Here is a 22,915-nt window from a genome sequence, read left to right on the forward strand (position 1 = left end):
CTTCATGTGAAAAGGCAAAAGTGCCTGTTATTCTTACAATAACAGGCAATTACAGCAATGTCATAATACATTATTATAATGGATTATTACAATAACGCTTGAAATGTATCATCTTATAAGGTATATGCAATTGTTTTATTAATGTGACCAATATACAGTGCAGCCAAGTGCCTATTCTCTCCTCAAAAACTAAGTTTATGAATGACCCTAAATAATTATGTACATAGATTTAGCACTTGCATAGATGGCTTTGCAGAAGTGTTACTTGAGAACAGGAGGAGACACAGGTCTACCTACTAAACTAGTTATTTTGTTTGACAAGCTACCGTCAAATAAAAGAACAAGCTACCGGTGTTTTCCAGTGAAGAACTCTTACAAGATTACTGTGATACAGTTGCGTGGAATTGTGTACGGTGCAGTATGCCAAGAAGGAAGAAGGAAGCTTGAGAGTAAACACAGATGAGTGATTAGATAATGAAGTGCATGGCAGGATTTGTTTGTATTTAATGTTGCACCCTGAACAGTCACCAGCCATTCGAGAGAGAGGGACAGAGAGTTTATGTTGTTTCTGTCGTTGACCTCATTCTTTTCTTACTTACTTGGTTCAGCAGCTACAGTATTCAAGAGGAAAGGTCTCAGTAGGTTGTGTTTTTCATGTTGCTGTGGCTTAATTGTTGACCTGCATCATCAGGTCCAGTCAGCATCTCCAGTCGCGGAAACAAGGTACTGTAAATGCTTTCATCCATGCAGGCAATGCTATAGAGCAGTGGGGGTTCCAGGGGGTCCCCAGCCAAATTAATAATTAGGAACCAAATGGACCCTTATGGGACTGTAACTCTGAAAGTGTACAAATGGAACCAAATGGACCCTAACGGGTCCATTTGGTTGCATTTGTACACTCTCAGAGTTAAATGAACACTGATAATGATGATACAATGTAGATTGGGACCCCCAAGAAATCAAAATGGTTGAGTCCCTACCATATGTTTTCAAATGGGGGTCCGTGGGCTAATGATTGTCAATTTGGGGGTCCTTGACACGAAAAATGTTGAAAACCACTGTTCTAAAGCAGGGGTTTTCAACCGGTGGTATTGCAGGTGGTCCCTGGCCATGTTTTTTTTTTTGTTTTTTTTACTTTTAATAACTTACAGGAGTTCTTACTGTATTGTGTGTGTGTGTGTGTGTGTGTGTGTGTGTGTGTGTGTGTGAGAGATATGAAATGTGAGTTTACCATAATCACAGTAATCCTTAATCATATTCCATCATATTCAAACAAAATCGCTGTATTTTATTAGATATTATATTGATATTATAGCTATTTTCTCCAGCTCCCTGTGGTGCATGAACTTCCTCACCACTATTGTGTGGGGTCTATGATGGACCCGCCACGCACAATAGTGGTGGTCCCCAGGTTGCTCTTAGTCAGGATGGTGGTCCCTGGGTCAAAATCAGTTGAAAACCCCTGCTATAGAGCCACCATCATACTCTTTATCAGGGGTGATGCAACTTTGATGATGGAGAGGGCCACTATATTTCCACACTCACTCCAGAGGGCCACATTGCATATACTGTCGGGCAGACACCTCTTATCTCCGTAGTTTAACTTTTTTCCTAAATTAATGCCGTACTTCGCCATTCTATGTCACACAAACATAGCAGATCTACAAGCTCAAAATGCATTTTGAGCTTGTAGATCTGCTATTTTTGTTATTTTTGAATTGGAATCCTGAATTAGAATCCTGAAAAGTAACATTTTTATTTCATTTCAAAAATTCATTTAGTTATACTTATGTTAACTTTATGAACTTAAATATAAATACATTGGACATAAAAAAGACAATAGAATTTTAATACTAGTCATTAAGCTACTAATATTTACTGAAGTAATCAAAGCGGGTCATGTTTGCATGTCGTCGCCTTGCTAAACTAATGGCCTTTGTCATTTTTTAAAGTTTTTCAGGAAAAATAAAAAACTGATCCAAAACAAAACTATATGATATTTCTTAATCATTTCACCCAAAATGTTTATAACAAATTATGACTATTTAAATATAAATAACACTGTCTGTCAGTTATGTAACATAAGAGATTTAAATAGGTTTAAATAGGATTAAATCTGAATCTGAGGATTAAATAATTTGGCCTAAGTCACAAAACCATGTGACTTAGGCCAGAAAAAAAGGCCTATTTTGGCCTAAGTCACACTAGGGAGTTAGGCCATTATACTAAAAGGGGAGTGAACAGCATGATCCTTTTCAATTAGGAGATCGGCGATTTTACCAGAGGTGGCCAGTGTCATGAGGAGCTGACTTAGGCAAAAATGCAATGTTCCTAAAAAAAATGACTTAGGCCATTAGTTTAGCAAGGTGACGATGTTTGGAATTGGAACAGCTGAAATCAATAATATATCGGTATTCCGATATTAACCTGCCGGCCGCATTAAGTGAAGGTGGGGGCCGCATGTGGCCACCGGGCCGCCAGTTGCCCATGTATACTCTTTATTCATTGGAGGGGCGTTTTTAGGGACAGACCTGCATTGAATCGGTAGGATAGGCGGTTGTCCAGAACCGCCAATCTGATCTGACCGATACGCCCACATACTGTATAGGCATATTTATTGATCCGGTTGTCCAGAACGGTAGATCTGACCGCTATGCCCATGGTCTTGTGCATAATATGGGACCGACCGACTTTACACTCGAGGGAGTTCGGTGCCTGGAGTCGGGTCGTTCGGGTGGGCGGTTGTCCATAACCCGCTGATATACCCATGTACTGTATATGCATATACTGTATGGAGATGCACCCGATATGCCCATATATGGGTAAATGTTGCATTTATATAGCGCTTCTATCCGAAGCGCTTTACATTGATTGTGCCATTAACCCATTCACACACACATTCATACACCGATGGCGGAGGAAACCATGCAAGGCACCAACCTGCTCATCGGGAGCAATTAGGGGTTCAGCGTCTTGCTCAAGGACACTTCGACACTAACTCTAGGGGAGCGCCCCAGCCTGGGATCGAACTGGTAACCTTGCGGTTTTCCAGTTCACTCTACCCGGCCACTACCCCTGAGCCACTGCCGCCCCGGGCATGCCCATATATGGCCATATACTGATGGCATCATGGATCTCTATTTATTTTAACTTCATGTTTTGTATTATGTTATCTAGTTCTTCGTCAATAGACATATTGTCCACCTGTTGTGTGAGTTTTGTTGCGTACCCCCTCACTCTTTTAAATGTTGTCTTGTTTCAGGAGCAGATCATTGCTGTCCATCGGTGTGGAATTCACTTTTCTACGCGAGTATGGCGACCGGCTCTGATCACCAGGGAGCCAGTCAACAGAAAGTAAGCACACTGGTCCACTGATACACTACACTTATTACTCAGCTTTATAATGATTTGGGGGAAATGTACAGTACACTCTATTTTGTGTGATATGGGGGAAAGAAAGCATTTCATCTGTTTGATCTTAACCCTTTAAGACGCATCTGTGTCATTTTAAGATTTCTTTGGCTCTATAAAAATAGCAGATATTAGTCCAGTTCTATATGTCCAAACAAGAAGGTTCGTTCTAATTTTCGGGGGATTATGAAAACTATACATTTTTGGAAACTTCAGAGTATAACAAATCAGAAACTCCATGATTCCATTTGCGCAGAAGCCAATATGGTGGCCATCTTGGATTTTGCAAAATGGCGACCTTTGAATATTCGTTTTTCAATATCTCGACTTCTAGATTACATAGGATCTGTATTCTAGTGGCTAAATCTACATTTGTAAGGTCAGGAAATCCAATGGTGCTAATTAAAAATATTTACAAATGATCAATGGCACAGATGTGGGTCATAATCCTTGATTTTGGGGTAGTAGAGGCCCTAGGAGGGGTCCACGTGCGACTGCTTATTTTTTTTTCTAGTTTTGATTTTTGGCATCCATAGGACCTCTAATATTGGGATTTTGATGATCCCAAGAAAAAAAGTGGTCCCAAGTGTGTTTTTTTCAATGTTCTATTAACCCTATGAGACCTGCGGGATGGCTGGCTGGAACGCCGGCGAGACTGTCTTTCGGAGACTGTGGAACGCTCAAATTTAGACGCAGCCAAAATGTTGTCTTAACTTTGAATCATTAGGTATTTAGCCCCCTTCCCGACACGGTAGCATGACAAGGTTGGTCCCATTGGAAACCTGAGGTTGTCTGGAATCAAATGGTATCTCTATCTTTGAGCTACGTCTAAATTTGAGCGTTCCACAGTCTCCGAAAGACAGTCTCGCCGGCGTTCCAGCCAGCCATCCCGCAGGTCTCATAGGGTTAATAGAACATTGAAAAAAAACACACTTGGGACCACTTTTTTTCTTGGGATCATCAAAATCCCAATATTAGAGGTCCTATGGATGCCAAAAATCAAAACTAGAAAAAAAAATAAGCAGTCGCGCGTGGACCCCTCAGGGCCTCTACTACCCCAAAATCAAGGATTATGACAAACATCTGTGCCATTGATCATTTGTAAATATTTTTAATTAGCACCATTGGATTTCCTGACCTTACAAATGTAGATTTAGCCACTAGAATCCAGATCCTATGTAATCTAGAAGTCGAGATATTGAAAAACAAATATTCAAAGGTCGCCATTTTGCAAAATCCAAGATGGCCACCATATTGGCTTCTGCGCAAATGGAATCATGGATTTTCTGATTTGTTATACTCTGAAGTTTCCAAAAATGTATAGTTTTCCTAATCCCCCGAAAATTAGAACGAAATTACATATAGAACTGGACTATATACAAGCTCATATATTTTTTTTAATCGTGAAAATGTGTGCAAATCTTTAGTTTGAATATATATAATACTTTTTTTTTTTTTTTTTTTTGGCATTTTATTGCTTTATTGGAGAGGGACAGTGAAAGTATGACGACAGGAAGAATGGGGAGAGAGATGGGGGAAGACATGCAGCAAAGGCCGTCGGGAACGGGACGCGAACCCGCGGCACGCTGCTATTAAGGATTTTCAACCAGGGTGCCTAGACCGCGACGCCACGGTCTAGGCCATATAATACTTTTTTAAAGCGAAAGTTTTTGTGTTGGATGTTTCATCTTCAAAAGTGTGTGTGCACTGTGCATTTGTGGTATGGCAACTTGACACCTTTACTCACATCTCACCAATCTCTCCATCTTTCTGGTGTATTTCCCTCAAACACACACACACACACACACACACACACACAACACACACACACACACACACACACACACACACACACACACACACACACACACACACACACACACACACACACACACACACACACACACACACACACACACACAGAAAGAGAGAGAGCTCTTGTGAAAGCAGAGTATTGAACTTTACCTAATTTCTGGTGCTAATAGTTGTAATAAAGTGCTGTGTAAATATAAATCGGTTGACAATGACAGTTTTTTTTACCTATAAAAATCGGTCAAGACAATTACCGGACTAACGCGACCTCTGATTTGTGATTCAGTCCTGACTACAGTACAGTTAGTGAAGCAGGATGATTACTGTCAACAAAATAATACAAAATTGGCTTACACTGTAGGCCTACCTTTAATTGTTTGGTAAATTTAACTGCACATCAAAGTGGAAACTGAAATCCTGATTTATATGGGGTTGTACAACGTGACGCATGATGTAGTGTCGGGTCTGTTCATTATTTCCGACATATTTCACAAGCTAATGTCGGGTTAGGAGGACCTTACATTTATACGTTTATATTAGGAGCCTTTATCACAAGCTATACTGTAGTCTGTAGCACAGCTGATGTGAAACCTGTTGCAGCCACAGACAGTCTGTAACATTAAAGACAAATCTTTAAACTTCAACCTCGAGATCCCCCCCGTCTTGTTTTTTTTTAGCTCAGCTTAGCAGTAAGCACAATGAAAATGGCAATATGCCGTTATAAATAATAAACACAAACACCTTCTGTTGTATAATTTCTCTAATGCTACAGTACATCCATAGTATGTTTTATTTTGCATTTGGATAATTAGTGAAATAAGACCTGATTTTGGAATTCATTTCAGCAAATGAGAGGAACACAGGATTGAGCCTCAACTGATTAGAAGACGTGAGTATCTGTCTGTCTGTCTGTCTGTCTGTCTGTCTGTCTGTCTGTCTGTCTGTCTGTCTGTCTGTCTGTCTGTCTGTCTGTCTGTCTGTCTGTCTGTCTGTCTGTCTTTCATCCCTGTGTGTGACCTCACCCTCCGCTATAGCTCTGAGATGAGGTCCCACTGCTTCTGGTGTCGGCAGAGCTCGGGACTGGCGAAAGTCCTCAATTCTTACCCTTTTCTGAATGCTGCATCCAAAAAGTAAACGTAGTCCATGAATACTACAGATCCTTTTTTTTCTGGAAGGGAAAATCTTATCAACGGGTTGAAACTAACTTTGAAATAGTTTATTTTGTCAGACTGTATTTCCCATTGTTACACAATACTACTGCAAATTATATCAAGCCCAGGCATTATTTAACTGAAATATACGAGTGGTCCAGAGCAACAAAAAAAAGAAAGAAAAAAGTTGAGAACCTGTCGAGGGAATCAGACCCTGGGCCAACTAAACCTCTCCAGTTACCGGAATTTAACCTTTAACCAACTTATCGCTTTATCTAGAATGGATAAACTCTGTCTCTTGAGTTCAACCTAGAGGATCTATTCTCGGTAGATTAGAAGTGGCTTCCGACAATGACTAGACTGCATTGCTCAGAACTCAGGCAAAAATCTAGAATTAGATATAATAACACTCAGTGACCGGAGACCAATACTATTGTCTTGGCATCTTTCACCAACAACTACGGGACACAACTGCTGCCGTGTCTGTGTGTGCTTCAACATCAACTGTGACAGACCTAATTTCACTCTTGGCTCTGTGCTATTACCAAGCAGCTAGTGCCAAGTCACCTCTCGTGAGCAGCGCTCTGTATCCTGCTTTTATGAGGAAATAAATGAGAGCCATTCGTTGAGAAATGAACTTAGCCCCAACCACCTTACTCAGTAATAAACAACAGATAGATATCTTCACTGGGAAAATACCGTGAGAATGAAACTTAAGGCCGTTGACAGGGCCTGTCCCAACCTGCGTCCGTTAGAGTGAAACTCTCAGACAGGCTAGCTTCAATTTTAATGTAGCAATTTGTGTTACCAATCTTACCACAAAAATACAGGAAAGGGACAAAAAAAACAGGATATCTTTCTTGGCTAATGAGGCAGTAGGGAGGCAGACGTCGCACTCGCCTATTAGTTTGTATTGGCCAGTGCGCTCAGTGCTGTATTTCCGAACGCACCCTCAATCAGGCAATCTGGTACACTCCCCTTTCTTGAGATTGTAACTCCCTTTTCTGTAGAATTTCTTGAGCTCCGACTTCCCAGTAACTGACAACATCAACGCATCATCATAGGTCACCACACACAAACACACAAACTTGCGCACACTTTGATTGATGGTCCAGGAAGTAAGTAGTAAAATACTTCCTGTGTGTGTGTGTGTGTGTGTGTGTGTGTGTGTGTGTGTGGGTGCACACGCGCGTGTGTGAGTTTGTGTGCCGTCTTAAAATGCAAGTGTGTGTGGGGGGGTGTGTGTGCATGTTTGCGTGTGTGTGGGTGTGTGTGTAGTGTGTCTAGGTTAGGTGATGCCAACAGAATAATGGATACATTATGTGTTCATTATAATAATCTTCAAAAAGATGTTAACGTTTGTGACGTCCACCGTCGGTCCACCCGCCCACTCTTGCTATACATCCCAAGTCTATACATCCCAGTGATCCCACTGTTTCAGGGTCCACGGACTACTAGTGGTCCATGGCATAATTAAGCCTGCAGGTAGTCCATGGGGAAATGTTTTAAAATGTAAATACATAAATAAAAGACCTTTGTTAAATGTATATTGTGTGTGTGTGTGTGTGTGTGTGTGTGTGTGTGTGTGTGTGTGTGTGTGTGTGTGTGTGTGTGTGTGTGTGTGGTGCGTCTAGTTCAGCATGCAACAAAGTAAAAACCAGGCTCATTCTGTACTGTCTCTGATGAGACAGAACAGGCACAGACAGACAATGTGGCAATACATATTTAATCGGGCTTAATAGGCTCTATGCACAGCAGCCATATTATCACTTCCTTCACAGGTGTTACCAATGATACTAATGAAGGCTCTGTTCCATTTAGTGTAGCACAGTGGTTTCCACGACCCCCATAACGCTGAGAGTGTACAAATGGAACCAAATGGACCCGTAAGGGTCCATTTGGTTCCATTTGTACACTCTGACTCTGTTTGACCAGAATGGATCAGAGCCTTCATTAGTATCATTGGTAACACCTGTGAATGTCTTCATAATATAGCTGCTGTGAATAGAGCCTATAGGTTAGGTGCATGCCAACAGAATAATGGATACATTGTGTGTTTATTATAATAATCTTCAAAAAGATTTGTGACATCCACCGTCGGTCCAGCCACCCACTGTAGGCAATTTTAATGTAGGCTATGTTGTAATGTTCAGGACTCTAGCCATTGGTTGAAAAAGGTCCTAATACATATATCTATCATTCTTTCACTCTCTCTTTCTCTATCTTTCTCAGTGAATTGTGTTTTAAATGGTCTCAGTGAATTACGTTTTTAATGTTCATTGTCTTGTTTTCAGATTTCCATCGTCTCACACTGGACACAAACACAGCAAACAGAAAACTCTCCCTGTCTGAGAACAACAGAAAGGTGACATGGGAGGAAAAGATACTGTCTTATCCTGATCATGTTGACAGATTTGATCGCTGTCCCCAGGTTCTATGTACAGAGGGTCTGAGTGGACACTGTTACTGGGAGGTAGAGTGGAGTGTAAAGGTTGATATAGCAGTGACTTACAAGGCAATCAAGAGGAGAGGATTTGATGACTATCTTGGATACAATGACAAGTCCTGGAGCCTGGGATGTTTAGATAATCGCCATGGTAACTATTACAATGTCACTCATAATTGGAAGCACCCTGCTATCCTCCCTGTCCGTCCCTCTGGCTCCAACCGAGTAGGAGTGTACCTGGACTGGTCTGCTGGGACTCTGTCCTTCTACAGAGTGTCATCTGACACACTGACACACCTGTACACCTTCCAGTCCACATTCACTCAACCCCTCTATCCTGCATTCCGGTTGTTCTATTCATCCTCAGTGACTCTGTGTCAGATCAAGTAAGTAGAATGGAGAAACGCACAATCAATGTAAAGCGCTTCGGATAGAAGCGCTATATAAATGCACCATTTACCATTTACACACACACACACACACACACACACACACACACACACACACACACACACACACACACACACACACACACACACACACACACACACACACACACACACACACACACACACACACACAACGGACACTCTCACACTCCCATACACACACACACACACACACACACACACACACACACACACACACACACACACACATACACACACTTCCAAAACTCGCAAAAATGTGTACACGTTATCTTTGTAGTCATGTGATCAAGATTTAATTATCAGGTTTTTCAGATTCCATTTTGATTGGTAAAAAAAAGCCACAAGTCTAACCAATGCAGAACCTCACTTCCACCCATAGGGTGCCACAGATCTAGCAAGATAATCACTCTCAAATCTCCTTGGTTATTCTGTTGTTTGAGAACTGGGATTAAAGTCCAGATGCAATGGCTTTTTTTGCGACCACTATTGTGAAAATCCAATCACAAGCCAATGGCCAATATGAATACAAGAACGGGCCAATTACATTTACAGCTAGGGAGATTTAAATGTTTTGTACTCATTTCTACTGTTTCTAATGTTAATCATCCTGCAACTCAACCAGTTTGAAGCTGCTTTTAGCCGTAGATGTGTTGGCCCCTAGAGCACATGCTCATCAGCTGAAAATTTGCCATTTTCAATGCAAAGTATGGATTACGCAAGGAATAATCAATGGGGAGAAGGTCATTATTGAAAAATAAACCCAGACAGCCCCGACACTTAATATTAATGAAGCAATTAATACATTGACCCAAAAGAAACAACAAAACAAAGGATTGAATCGCTTACGGTAATGAAAGCATTCCATTAATTTATGCCAGGTGCATTCAGTGCCACACGATCACCTCAGAAAAACAACCGGAAGTGTTGATAAAATAGAATCAATATTTGTATACAGCAGTCTTGTAGCTGTAAATGACATTGGGTTAGGGTGTATTTACATGGTTGCCATGTTGGATACAGCACAACATCAAACAACGCAGCTTGATATGAGCCAGGTGCTCTGAGTCGTTGATTAGACAGTGGTCTATTATTGAGTTTAGCGCTCATTACTGTGTTTGTTTGTGTGTGTGTGTGTGTGTGTGTATGTTTGTGTGTGTGTGTGTGTGTGTGTGTGTGTGTGTGTGTGTGTGTGTGTGTGTGTGTGTGTGTGTGTGTGTGTGTGTGTGTGTGTGTGTGTGTGTGTGTTTCTAGACTCTCCTCTGATGAGGTGGATCAGTCAAACATGGGCATTGTGAGTAAAACCAGCTCCTCTACAGCATTGGTTCTCAAAGTGGGACCCCCAGGGGTACTTGAGGGGGTTCCAGGGGGTCCCCAGCTAAATGATGGATAGGAACCAAATGGACCCTTATGGGTCTGTAACTCTGAGAGTGTACAAATGGAACCAAATGGCATTACATGGGGGTCCGTAGCCTAATGCATGTCAAACTGGGGGTCCTTGAAATTAAAATGGTTGAGAATCACTGCTAGAGCTGTAAAAAATCTTCTCTTATGGGGGGTCCCTGGCTTATCTTTTCAAATGGGGGTCCGCGGGCTAATAAGTGTCAATTTGGGGGTCCCTGGAATGAAAACGTTTGAGAACCACTGCTCTACAGAATAATCACACAGACTGAACATCAGGAAAGTTACTGATTGTTTGACTTCCTCACCGCTTTCTGTCTTTCAGACCAGCTTTACCCCGAGCGTGAACACAGAAGACACAACCAATGCTTACAGGTAACTCATCCTAAACAACTCTATAGGTACAACCTTCGTCTTTAAGCCCATCAACTGATTACTCACCACAGCTGAGACTTCCTGTTTACAGTAACATGTTTCTGTTGAACAACCTACTGGGATTGAGTTATACCTGCTCCAAAGAGGACATTACATGTAGCAGAGCACATGACAAGTGAGACTAGTAAACAACAACACTGCTCTCACATTAGCATGTATGCTACCAGCTTGTTAGTTTAAACAAGGTTGAAAAAGTACCTAAAGCTAAACAGGCTACACTGTTTGTCTGCATCTCACTACAAAGGTTTCGAACACCAGGACATGCAGCGTGTACAACATAATCTCAGGCACCACTGCACCAATTGACATGAAACTGTGCACGGCACGCACACTCCCAGCCTAGGAAGAACACATCAGGTTCATGGTAGCAATATAAAAGGCCACATCACATCAAATGCGCAAAGTTGCGAAAAAAATGTATTTAACCCTTGCATTGTGTTAGAAACCTGCATCCACTTGTGGTGTTAGCGGGTCAAATTTGACCTGTGATTTAACTCAGCCCAAAATACTCAAAGAATAATTTTTTTCTTAATTTTTTCCCCCCACCTCATAGCTGACTTGTAATGCATTCATATCCATGTAAACACTTTTTTAAATATTATGTTGGGTTAGGTTAGGGTTTCATCTTTCAATATATGTCGTTTTCAATTGTAAAAAGGTAAACATTCTCTCATTACATTTCCTATAATGAAGACAATGGATAATGATGTTATCTAGCTATAATAGAATACTTAAGAATAATAATTAGAACACACTTCCAAAAAAAAATACTTACTAGTTTTACTAACTAGTTTTTTAACTTTAAATGTTTTTAATATTATTAAAAATAGTGACACTAGTGGTGTTAGCGGGTCAAAATTGACCCGTATACTGTACCATAGAAGGTAAAAAGTCATTTATTTTTCATGAACCAAAACTTTATTTTACTCCTGATAGCAAATGATAATTGAGGACAGTCTCTCTCACTCTGTAAACATTGAATATTGACAATTTGGGGGGAATTGAGCCACACTTCTCTACCACAACACCACAAGTGTCACTTTTGTTTTAAGACCATCAGAATTAACTAAAATGGTGGTAATTAATTTTGTTGCGTTAAAATAGCTGTTTCTGAGGATATCATGAAGCCTTGTTCCAAAAAAGAAATGTAAAGGGTACTTTTTATCTATTTAAACTTGAAAATGGGTAAAAGATTACTCTAATACAATGGAAGGGTTAAACTGTTAAAAGTTGAAATACTGTAAAATGTCATGTTTGCACCAGATGACTGGCACATCCCTAGTTAGGCGGTTACATGTCGCCTTTCCGACATGTTGCCTTTCCGGCGTTAACGAACCCCATACCTAACCCTAACCGCACGCGGAAGCCACTAGTCGGAGTAGTGAGATGTCGGAATGGAAGGCGGTTACCTAGTTAGGCAACTGGGCCCTAGCGAGGTTCTGTGCTCCAAGGAGCACACTTTTCTAGTTTTATTTGATACATCTTTGTTTATTTTATTTGTGTGTGTGTGTGTGTGTGTGTGTGTGTGTGTGTGTGTGTGTGTGTGTGTGTGTGTGTGTGTGTGTGTGTGTGCGTGTGCGTGTGTCACAGCTTCAACATCCCCGGAGCAGGGCTGATCCAGTGCGATAAATCAGGGTTGGTGTTTGGAACTACAGGGGAAGGAGAAGTCCTCTACAGGTGTGTTCAGTGGGAGAATGAAAAGCTCCAATCGACAGGAAAGACTCCTGTTGGGCCTCTGTTTAGCATCAAGTGTTCTCAGGAGTCTATCAGCCAGCTACGTCTGCCACACTGCTATGGGGACCAACCCGGTGAGGAGCTGTTTTCTTATTGTGGGCGGCAATGAGCATGCTGCTGGCATGCATGGTTTCCTCCACTGTGTGTGTGTGTGTGTGTGTGTGTGTGTGTGTGTGTGTGTGTGTGTGTGTGTGTGTGTGTGTGTGTGTGTGTGTGTGTGTGTGTGTGTGTGTGTGTGTTACTTCAATCAGCGAAGTGCAGTGCTGAATGTGAGAAATATTGAGACCAATATGTGTCCAATATTATATATTAATATATTGTACACATATTGGTAATTTGCCAATACATTATTTTGTGAAATAAACAGGTTATATGTCACTGATAGTTATACTGTATGTGTACTATATTAAAATTTAATCATCCTTAACCTTTAAATCAAATTCATATTTCCATGGATTACTGTAAAATCATTGATTTATTTGAAGGCCTTCCTGCCCTGGCATTTGGCCTTTGTGCCTTAAAAAAAAAACAGACAACACCAAAGGCCTTGACTTTAAAATGACGAAATTCCAGTATAACTGTTAATATGTTGAAATCCAAAGTGGGATGTTGTATTTGATCAAAGTGTCTGACAACAGAGTCATGGATACTGTAACCTAAGTCTTCCTGTTGAACGGAGTTGGTTTACATACTGTATGTTATTAACCCATTAAGACCTGGAACGCATCTGTGTCACTTTACATTTCTTTGGCTATTTTTGAAAAATCTTGGAATTTTTCTTTTTAGATTTTTTTCAAAAAAACTGTTAGGATTTAGAAAACATTTCTAAAGGAGGAGTTCACCCAAAAAATAACTTATTTTCTATCAATTGCACATCCCATGAAGCCTTGAATCCATGGATTTATTTGTGTTTTTGTCGCATTCCTAAGCTAATAGTTTGATTCCTGTCTCCTACCGGCTAATGTATCCGGTAGGAGACACAAAGTAGATTCTTTGTGTCTCCTACCGGAAATACACCCGGGCATCAAATTATTGGCTTAGGAATGCGACAAAAAACGAAATAAATCCATATATATTCAAGGCTTCATGGGGTGTGCAATTGATAGAAAATAAATCATTTTTTGGGTGAACTCCTCCTTTAAGAGGCCTCAGGTCTTAATGGGTTAAAGAGTCATTTGTGTTTCTTTTGAGCAGTTCTTCACATGAAATGGAAACTAGAATGTGTCAAAAACCTTTCACAGGTGATGATCTGTCTGTGGCCCACTTCACAGACGAGGGGGAGGAGGTGGAACTCTTGAAACCACAGGAAGTGACTCAGACTCACGTGGTCGTAAACGTGACCCAGCTGTCTCTCTATGGGATCGTGGAGACAGTTAGAGAATTCATAAAACCAACCAAGGGTCAAGTTCTGCTGTTCCTTCAGCCGCCGAGGTGTGGCAGACAGATACTGAATGTATTTCTGCTGCCGAGCAATGTGCCTCTGAAAGAGGTAAAATGCGTTAGCTGTTAAGTAGATAGCATCTCAGGTAGTTGTCTCCAACAGGCCGGACGGCTGAAGGCCGCAGACTATGTTTTCGGCCTGTCTATCTGTCTGTCTGTCTATCCGTCCGTCCGTCCGTCCGTCCGTCCGTCCATCCGGCCGTGTGTCTGTTAGCAGATAATCTTCATGTTTTGGCTTATAACTCTTGAACCGTAGGTCGTACAATCCAAAAAAAAAAATCCCCCCTGCATTCTTTGGGTCATGACACAACTCCCCATATAGGCCCCAGCTATTTATGCCAGATTACATTTTCCATCATTTAGCATTTTCTACTAATCGGTACACATTATATCTGGGGTCATGTAATCAAGATGTGTCAGTCAGATTTTTCAGATTCCATTCCAATTGGCTATGACTGCGTTCCAAATTTCACGTGCCTGGGCAGGCAACCCGGCCTGGCGGAGACCTGTGCTCAGAGGAGCGCACTTTCCTATTTCGAATCTCTTTAGACGTATTGTACTAAAACTTTAAATGGATGGTCATTTTTAAATGGCAACCAGAGATTAGTCTGTAGTATAGGTGTGGGAGCATTTGACAACCAATACAAAGTCAAAGTTGATAAAAGAGCATCCTTTAACAAAGACTGGTGAAGTATCCTGTGTACATAGCCTGACTAATTGATTGATTGATTTTGATTGAATACTTTATTTAGAAAGACATGGTAAAAGTACATGGAAGTACAATTCACAATACAAGGTCCTCTAAACTGGATCGCTCATAAAAGCACCTGGCTTATTGTGGGATCGCTTTAGCGATCACACTAATGTTATCTTCACTAGTTATTGTTGTGGGATCGCTTTAGCGATCACACTAATGTTATCTTCACTAGTTATTATTCTGCCCGTTTTTTGATAGGCTAAGCTTTGCAGGACGTGCTGTGAATACTGAATACCATCAACATTCTTAGCGATCCCACACAGTACTTTCTAGTTATTATTATTCCGCCCGTTTTTGGATTGGTCAAGCTTCACGTGACATCACAATATGTAATATAAATAGGTAAGACAGAATTTCTAGTGTGATACTATCAACATTCTTAGCGATCCCACACTGTTTCTTCAGGAACAGTACTTTTTAGTTTAAAATGAGATCCCTGTGTACTGAAATCATGATGACATTTAAGAAGATATACAAATATACACTACTATGCAGAGCGTCATACAATCAGCTTACAGGTTACTGGTATGAAAAACAAGAAATATGTACAATAGACAGTTTTAAATCTAATCTGTCCATATATCAGGCATTATGATCGCCTATCTGTTCAAATTGTGTCATTGTAGGTGAAAGTACAACATGCCGAGGATAAACACGTCAAGACCCCCTCCTTCTGCCTTCTCACCCCATACAAACGCTACAGTCTGCAAAGTACTTCAAATAAAGTACAACCTCAGGTATCACATTAACCTCAGCCTCATCAGTTTATTGTATGGTAAAGCAGTGAGTTTGGAAACTATTATTATTACTACTAACTACAACCACTACTAGCACTTCGACAGCAACATAATACAATAGTAATGCAGTTATCTCTTTTTTTCAGGATACTGTAAAATATCAATTGAACTATGGACCGAATTACCATCCGACATTTGAGGTGCAGATGGATCTCAAAGCAGAGCGTGTTAAATTGGAAGTACTGGGATCTGAGAAAGACCCAGTCTGGCAGCGAGACATTATTCTTGGCAGACATGGGAACTTGGAAGGTAAAGGCCGACTTATTAAGACATCTGCTGTATCAGGTTTGTTTATGGTTATGTCTGAGTCATAGTAACATGCCTATATATGGGCATATCAGGTTTGTTTATGGTGATGTCAGAGTGACGTGGCCGTGGTCGGCCCGCCCGCCACTCCGATTTAAACTTGTGTGTGTCTAAAGTACAAATAGAAACTGCACAAGAAAGGAGCACAGGCTAGGGACATCGTACCACAGATAAAACTATGGTTTTGCTGGCAACGCGTTTATAGTGATGCGCCTCCATCTCCCCCTTAATTCTAAATTGGGTTATTTACACAGAAATCAAACAGAATTGATTGAACAAAATATCCATGGAGATGAACTGCAAAAAAATTGAAAATCAACTTATCGTTTCCACTGAGGCAATTTCAGAACGTGAATTATAATCATTATTGTATTTATTATGTATTATTTATAGGGGTGTGCCGATACACTAATTTCATGAAACGATACGATACGATATTTGGCTCACAACTTCGATACGATTTCGATACGATACGATACGCACTTTTTTTATTATGAAAATAAATGGGGGAGAAAAAAAGGAAATGCAAACAAATAATTCTGTTTTTGCATTATTCAGACATGCAAACTTGTAGCTTTTCAGCCGTTTTGAATCCAAATAGGGCAATAGTGTGACACCTGACCCGAAAAAAAACAACATGTTGTCACCCTTTTCACCTCGGGGCTGTTTGCATGCCTGATTATTTTGATTGGTGTAAAAAAAAAAAAAAAAAAAAAAAAAAAAATTAAAAAACGATATTTTTTTCCCCCAAAACGATACATATCGTCGCGAAAACGTATCGCGATATATCGCGGGACGATATATCGGCACACCCCTAATTATTTATTGTGTGTTTCCGTATATCATTTCACATTTCAACTACTATGCAGATTAATATCATGTGGTGAAATTATTTATTTATTTATATACACAAATGTGTTGTTTTATTTTTTCAAATTGTGGTATTGACATGGATTTGGTTTCACCCAAATGATTTCTATTGGCTCTGTCCTTCCCATAGAGGTCAATCATCAAGGATTGATAGTTTGAATACATTATTAACAAGTGTGTGGACAATATTATGTAGGCCTACTGTCAAAAGTTATGCTAAAAGGATAACGCAAAAAGCCCCAGGGTACTTTTTTCCATAGTGTATGGAGTTCATCTAGTACACTGGTTCTAAAAGTTACTGCTCTGCCAAGCCAAAGTAACTATGGGATTAAAAATGACTGAACGTAGTTACTGCACTTTTAAATGGCTTTGGCTCTACTACTGAGCTACTGGCTCATTGTTATAGTGATGTTACAATTTCTCTCCAGAGATTATTAGCTGACATGTTTGTGTTTTCATTCCATTTGATCAATGTTTTATTTCTTGCAGCACAATCCAAAGGAGCATCTATCCTGTCTGCATCGATCCCAGGTAAGTGCTGTCTAAACAGTAGGCCTAAGCACCAGCAAATGTACCTTGTACAAGTGACACACATCTCTCATATACCCCCTAAATACATTTTTATCAAAATGATGTTTTATCATAATTATCTGAAAAGACATAGGCACCTCTGAGTTTCTAAACTCAAATCACCCAGGTCAGCCATCTTAGGAAAATTGAGATTTGTGTGAGCTAACAGAGGGAAGCTAGCCGCTGCTGACTACCACTGCCAGGGCCAACTCTGCCGCAAACTTGTAGCCAAGCAGGGACAGTTATCTTCCCACAGTGAGACACCACAGTAGAGGGTAGCAGGGGTCCAAAAAAGTTGACCCGGTCCGAAGCGGACGTGTGAATAATTGGACTGGTCCGAACGGACCCGAGGATTTTTTTTATGTAGAACGTCATATTGAAACAAATCTAAGATTCCATTTATAACATATATAACTTTCCAATAACAGTCCTATGTTTTTTTACACTGGATGGCTTGTTTTTTTTATCCCAATGATTATGAAACTTGTCAGAACCAACAACTGGTATGTGACTGTATCCTATATCAAAGTCCAAACACATTCTACTATTCTAGTAACTGGGGTATGCAAAGTCTTTCTTTTTAAACATAGACTAATCAGAAACAATCTGTTTTGCCCACAGTGGGGGCGAGTGACTTTGTTGATCAACACCGGAATGAGCTAATTCAGAGAGTGAACCTGGTCGAACCCATCCTGGATCGGCTCCGTAAAGAGTGTGTCATCACCCACGAGGCCCAGAGTGATGTGATCTCTAAGCGCACCCGTCAGAAGAAGATGAGGAAACTCATGGAACTCCTGGATTGCAGTGGGAAAAAAGCCAAAGGCCTTTTCTATAAATGTCTTGAGATACATGAGAAGTTTCTTCTCGATGAGCTCTAAGTAATAGGCTCTATGCACAGCAGCCATATAGGAAAGATATTGGGCCTCTTCTTACTTCCTTCACAGGTGTTACCAATGATACTAATGAAGGTTCTGTTCCATTCTGGTCATGGTGCTGATATTGTGCATGTTGGCTCACTAGAAACACTCCATTTTGGTTCCCAAATGGCCCCTTGTGGTGGGTGTGTAACTCTTACGGGTCCATTTGGTTCCATATACACTCTCAGAGTTATGGGGGTCCTTGAAAATAAGACAACTACTATGCCACACTAAATGGAACAGAGCCTTAATTAGTATCATTGGTAACACCTGTGAAGGAAGTAAGGAAGGGGCCCAATTCATTCCCAATATGGCTGCTGTGCATAGAGCCTATTGTCACATAATTCAGTTGGAACTTAGTTCAGTCTCGAATCTACACAGTCTCCCCCACGCAGTGAGCATTCACATTGTATTGTAGATATCCATAAGCTGTGTTTACAAAATGCATACACCTTTTCCCTAGTTTTACTATTATATGCAGAAAAATCCGTCTCAACTGGAATTATACCATATAATTTTGTGATTAATTTACAAATAATACCCAATCCACAATGCGGCGCACATAGGCACTGTGGTGCACGCTGGATCAGGTGCATATGCATTTCCTGTTTACATGGGTACTAATGCACGCATCAGAATTTCTCAAAAACACATTTCAGATTATTATTGTTTTGTTAACTTGAATCCTTCAAGCATTCTTTCAAACCGGCTTGGTTTACTACATGGAAATGGGTACATTACGTCGCGGCGACTGATCGGGTTCTATGCTTTTCTTGTAAACAGATAGTCTGTGTTTGTTAGGTAGTTTGCCCCGGTTTTGCTGGTGTTTCAGTCAAGACAGAACATTACAGGGAACAGAGGGAGGGGAGGTGATGTGATGTGATGTGAGGGGTAAGGGGGCTGGCACACTGACAAAACAGTTTGGTGAACCAGCGGCAAATCTGAAACCTCCCCTCTGCCGAAAAAGCTGGAGAGTTAGTCCAGACTGGGGTTAGGGTTGGGGTCAGGGGCAGTTTACACATCCAGCGTAAAAAAGTGCCACTAGGTTACATTTTCGTGTGTAAACTGGTTGTGTCATTTATTTATTGATTTCTGCATGTCCAGGATGAGAGGAGACCAAGAGCCAGTGACAGAGGAAGAAGGGCCAAAGGAGTCCGTACCAGTGACAGAGGAAGAAGGGCCAAAGGAGTCCGTACCAGTGACAGAGAAACAAGGGCCAAAGGAGCCCTGTTACAGCCGCATTTTGTATTTGTATATTATTTTGATGCATTTAATTCTTACATCAGTTGGTATTTTTGCATCGTTTGTATTTTGCAATCTTTTCTGGTTTTCTGCGTTCCCACAAGAAAGAAAGTTGGGTTGGTGGTGTGACCCGTGGAGCTTGTGGTGTTAATTGTCAAATTGAACGCCAGCAGCTTTCAAATAGACAGAGCCGGGTTCTGCTCGTGGGGACTTGATTTGTTGGCCCTCATTTCACCTTTGTTACAATTTGATATTAATAAATATCAAATGTATGACATGTATATAACGCTTTTGGAAGTATACAAAGTCGCTCTTTGCCTTCTGTAACAGTTCGCTTTAGTTGACAGTTTTCCTTGAGTTTGTTTCCTTTATATTCCAGTTATTATTCATTCTCTCAGTTTGTATTGTACCGGATTGATATCTTATAAATATTATTCATTCATGTTGTAGGGGTGTTTGGTCCTTTTTGTTTGGTTAATATATGTAAATTTAATCACCTGTTTATTTCTAACCTCGCATCACCAGTCTTTCCACCTCGGAGGAAAGCCTGGTATGCGTTACTAAAGACCCATATGATCCGGTCTAGGCCACGCCTACTGAAAAAAAAAAGAAAAAAGAATCCTCTTTCCGGATTCTGCCCATCCGGTTTTGCGGTGCCGCTTTGTTTTGGTTCCCCAATCCCTATTTAAATAGAATAGAATTTCCCTGTGGGAAAATACAGACGCTAAATAGTCTCCGGATAGTGCACGCACATTTACATTTAAAAAATAAGCTAAACTATGCCGAATCAAGGATTTTATTAGCACGGACCTATTTTGTGGTGAGACGTCTTTCCGGTTCTGCCCATCCGGCCACTTCTTTTTTTTTTTACTTCCGCTCCAGACCGGATCATATACCCGAAAAGGAATGCTGCCCAGGCTAGTTTATTTCTTAGTTTAGATATTGGAGGATTAGGTGTTGTCTTTTTGTTCTTTGCTTATGTCGGAGGGGGGGGGGGAGGTAGGGTTTTTTCGTTAGCTTAGGTGTTTTGTTAAATATTGTGAAATACCCCCCCAAAGTAAAAATCTTTGTCACTTAAAAACAAAAACAAAGAAAATCTTGACAAACTCTGTTGTCGTCCTCCCTTTATATGTTCAGAATCAAAATCAACTTCATTGTCACGTCACAGGTGTAAAACAGTGGGTGCAATTTGTTTTTGTGCAAGCTACATTGTTTTTGTTATTTCCTTAACAAGGGAATAAGAAGAGAAATGGGGCACATATATGTACAGTATGAAGCATTCCTTCCATTCCAGCTGAAGTCAGGTGTTATCTGAAAAGGCTGGACATGGAAAAACAACACATTATCAAATGCACATCTAACCATAGTAGACGTCTACTATGGTTAGATGTGCATTTGATAATATGCACATAACAAATGAGTGATAATGATCATCGTCTAGACTCTAGACGACGATCATTATCACTCATTTGTTATGTCTTGTCAAGCAGGTTCTCAGCAGTAGGCTGTATACTGCCCAACACAAATACAAGTCAACAGTGGCAGTACTAGCTAAACTACCCGGCAACATCCATTTTGTTTGTGTCTGTTTGTGAAATGTAACAGCAAATTAATACAATAACAGAAAACAGAAAATTCACTAGTATTGAGCCCTGAGGGACTCTCCAGTTACCCATATGGGGTTTAAGTGGTTAACTATGTTAAGTCCTGCATAGTCAGGCAGATCTTTATCGGATTAAGACGTACAACTGGCAGGCTTTCATACATATTTACAGTAATGCCACTTGTATGCCAACTAGAGGTCCCCCTGGGAGTCTTGGGACCCCTGCGAAACATCACAGACTCCTTCTGACCCCATATTTATATGTATAATTTATATGGATCCACCGTCTTGCTCCCTCTGGCTTTTGTTTTTTCATGAACCTGCTTGCTTGCTTCTGGCCAGCGGCGGACTGGCCATTTGGCGTACCGGGCATTTGCCCGGTGGGCCGCTGGGCCAGTGGGCCACTGGGCCCCCCCCAAAAAATTTTTTTTTTTTTTTGCAAACATATTTTTGCTCCCGTTTTAGGATTATTACGGTCATTTCCGGGTCGCGCGGCCCAATTATTAGTTATGTTAATGTTTGGGCTGGTATGCTTTCCAGCCGGGGCCTCAGTGCGGCTGCAGAGTTCATGTGCAGGGCTGGGCTGAAGTCCGGGGGGTGGTGGAACGGTTCGGACCAAAATGCCAGGGCTGAATTTTGGTCCCAGTCCGGCCCTGCTTCTGGCGCTTGTTTTTCTCCAACCTGGCATCCTGACTGACTGGCGAGACAGTTTTACATTCTGTTCAGCGCACAACCCAGCCATCGTCATTGAAATTGACAGCCAGCTCTGTGCAGTTTTCGAGAAGTAGAAACTCCTGACAAGACTTCAACATGCGTAACAACACTGGAATATGCAGTGCCTCCATCAGGTGCACACATAGGAGCCAACCAGTACTCGAGCACCTGCCTGTTTGCTTTCATACGAGAAATTGCCCTTCTCTTATTTAACTATTGGTCTTGCTGAACCACAGTTGCTCTCCAACCTGCTCTCATTCAATACCATGTCTGTAGGTTAGGTCACTTTGTTTTCTCAAGTTTCAGAACGTTTTAGTTGAGCATGGCAGTCTCCATGTTTCTTGTTAAAACCAGAGTATAAAAGACACGGAAATAGCAAATGAAGTTGTCAGCACTCGCTATGCAACACTTTTAAAAACACGCAGCAGAAGAAGGAAATGTGAACATTGTTCAGACATATGTGGGTGTGGAGTGTGGTTTACATTATAGGACATTGTGCAAGTAAGACTCAAAAGTGTGAACTTACTACAGTAGGTTCTGCTGACAGGCTTTTTAACACATTAAACTGTCAAAATGATTGGGGCTTATCTATGAATCATTATCATTCATTTGTGTAGCACTGGCCCTTTAAGAAAAGTGAATAAAGAGGTGGCCAGGTTTGTGGCCTCCTGTCTAGCCAGAAGCCTGGCTTGAGTGTTTGTGAGAGAGACCTGGAGGCATGAGGGGTACTAATTCTCACAATCTGAAACAAATGACAAGGTTTTTATAACTCATTGTAGCAATAGTATATATATACACAAGTTTAGATAGGCTGACAATATTAGGCCTGTTGTTAATTATACTAATATATATCTGTATTTTCAGAAGCCTCCAGGTCCTTT

At 40.9% G+C, this 22,915-nt stretch overlaps 1 protein-coding gene across 2 annotated transcripts; it reads left to right on the top strand.

Moving 5' to 3' along the window:
* Window positions 1-552: 552 nt before the first annotated feature.
* On the top strand, window positions 553-20,164 carry LOC311063699 (NACHT, LRR and PYD domains-containing protein 1b allele 3-like). Of its 2 annotated transcripts, none has more exons than XM_084083244.1 (13): window positions 553-723; window positions 3,263-3,354; window positions 6,069-6,112; window positions 8,669-9,206; window positions 10,503-10,542; window positions 10,975-11,024; window positions 12,675-12,892; window positions 14,060-14,307; window positions 15,642-15,752; window positions 15,899-16,061; window positions 17,478-17,519; window positions 18,180-18,436; window positions 19,580-20,164. In XM_084083244.1, the coding sequence occupies exons 5-12, from the start codon at window positions 10,534-10,536 to the stop codon at window positions 18,434-18,436; spliced, it is 1,098 nt and encodes a 365-aa protein (XP_083939370.1). In that variant the 5' UTR covers window positions 553-723; window positions 3,263-3,354; window positions 6,069-6,112; window positions 8,669-9,206; window positions 10,503-10,533; the 3' UTR covers window positions 19,580-20,164. The 2 variants fall into 2 exon arrangements, with proteins under 2 accessions (XP_083939370.1, XP_083939371.1); XM_084083245.1 differs by having other exon boundaries at window positions 18,180-18,362.
* The last annotated feature ends 2,751 nt before the right edge of the window (window positions 20,165-22,915 follow it).

The sequence above is a fragment of the Gymnoscopelus microlampas genome (genome assembly GCF_963454915.1).
Source record: "Gymnoscopelus microlampas genome assembly, chromosome: 16".
Lineage (NCBI taxonomy): Eukaryota > Metazoa > Chordata > Actinopteri > Myctophiformes > Myctophidae > Gymnoscopelus > Gymnoscopelus microlampas.

Excerpts from the sequence above, each read along its gene's own strand:
- LOC311063699 (XM_084083244.1), top strand. Across the intron at positions 11,025-12,674 it reads GACACAACCAATGCTTACAG|CTTCAACATCCCCGGAGCAG; the intron begins GTAACTCATCCT and ends CGTGTGTCACAG. Across the intron at positions 14,308-15,641 it reads GCAATGTGCCTCTGAAAGAG|GTGAAAGTACAACATGCCGA; the intron begins GTAAAATGCGTT and ends GTGTCATTGTAG.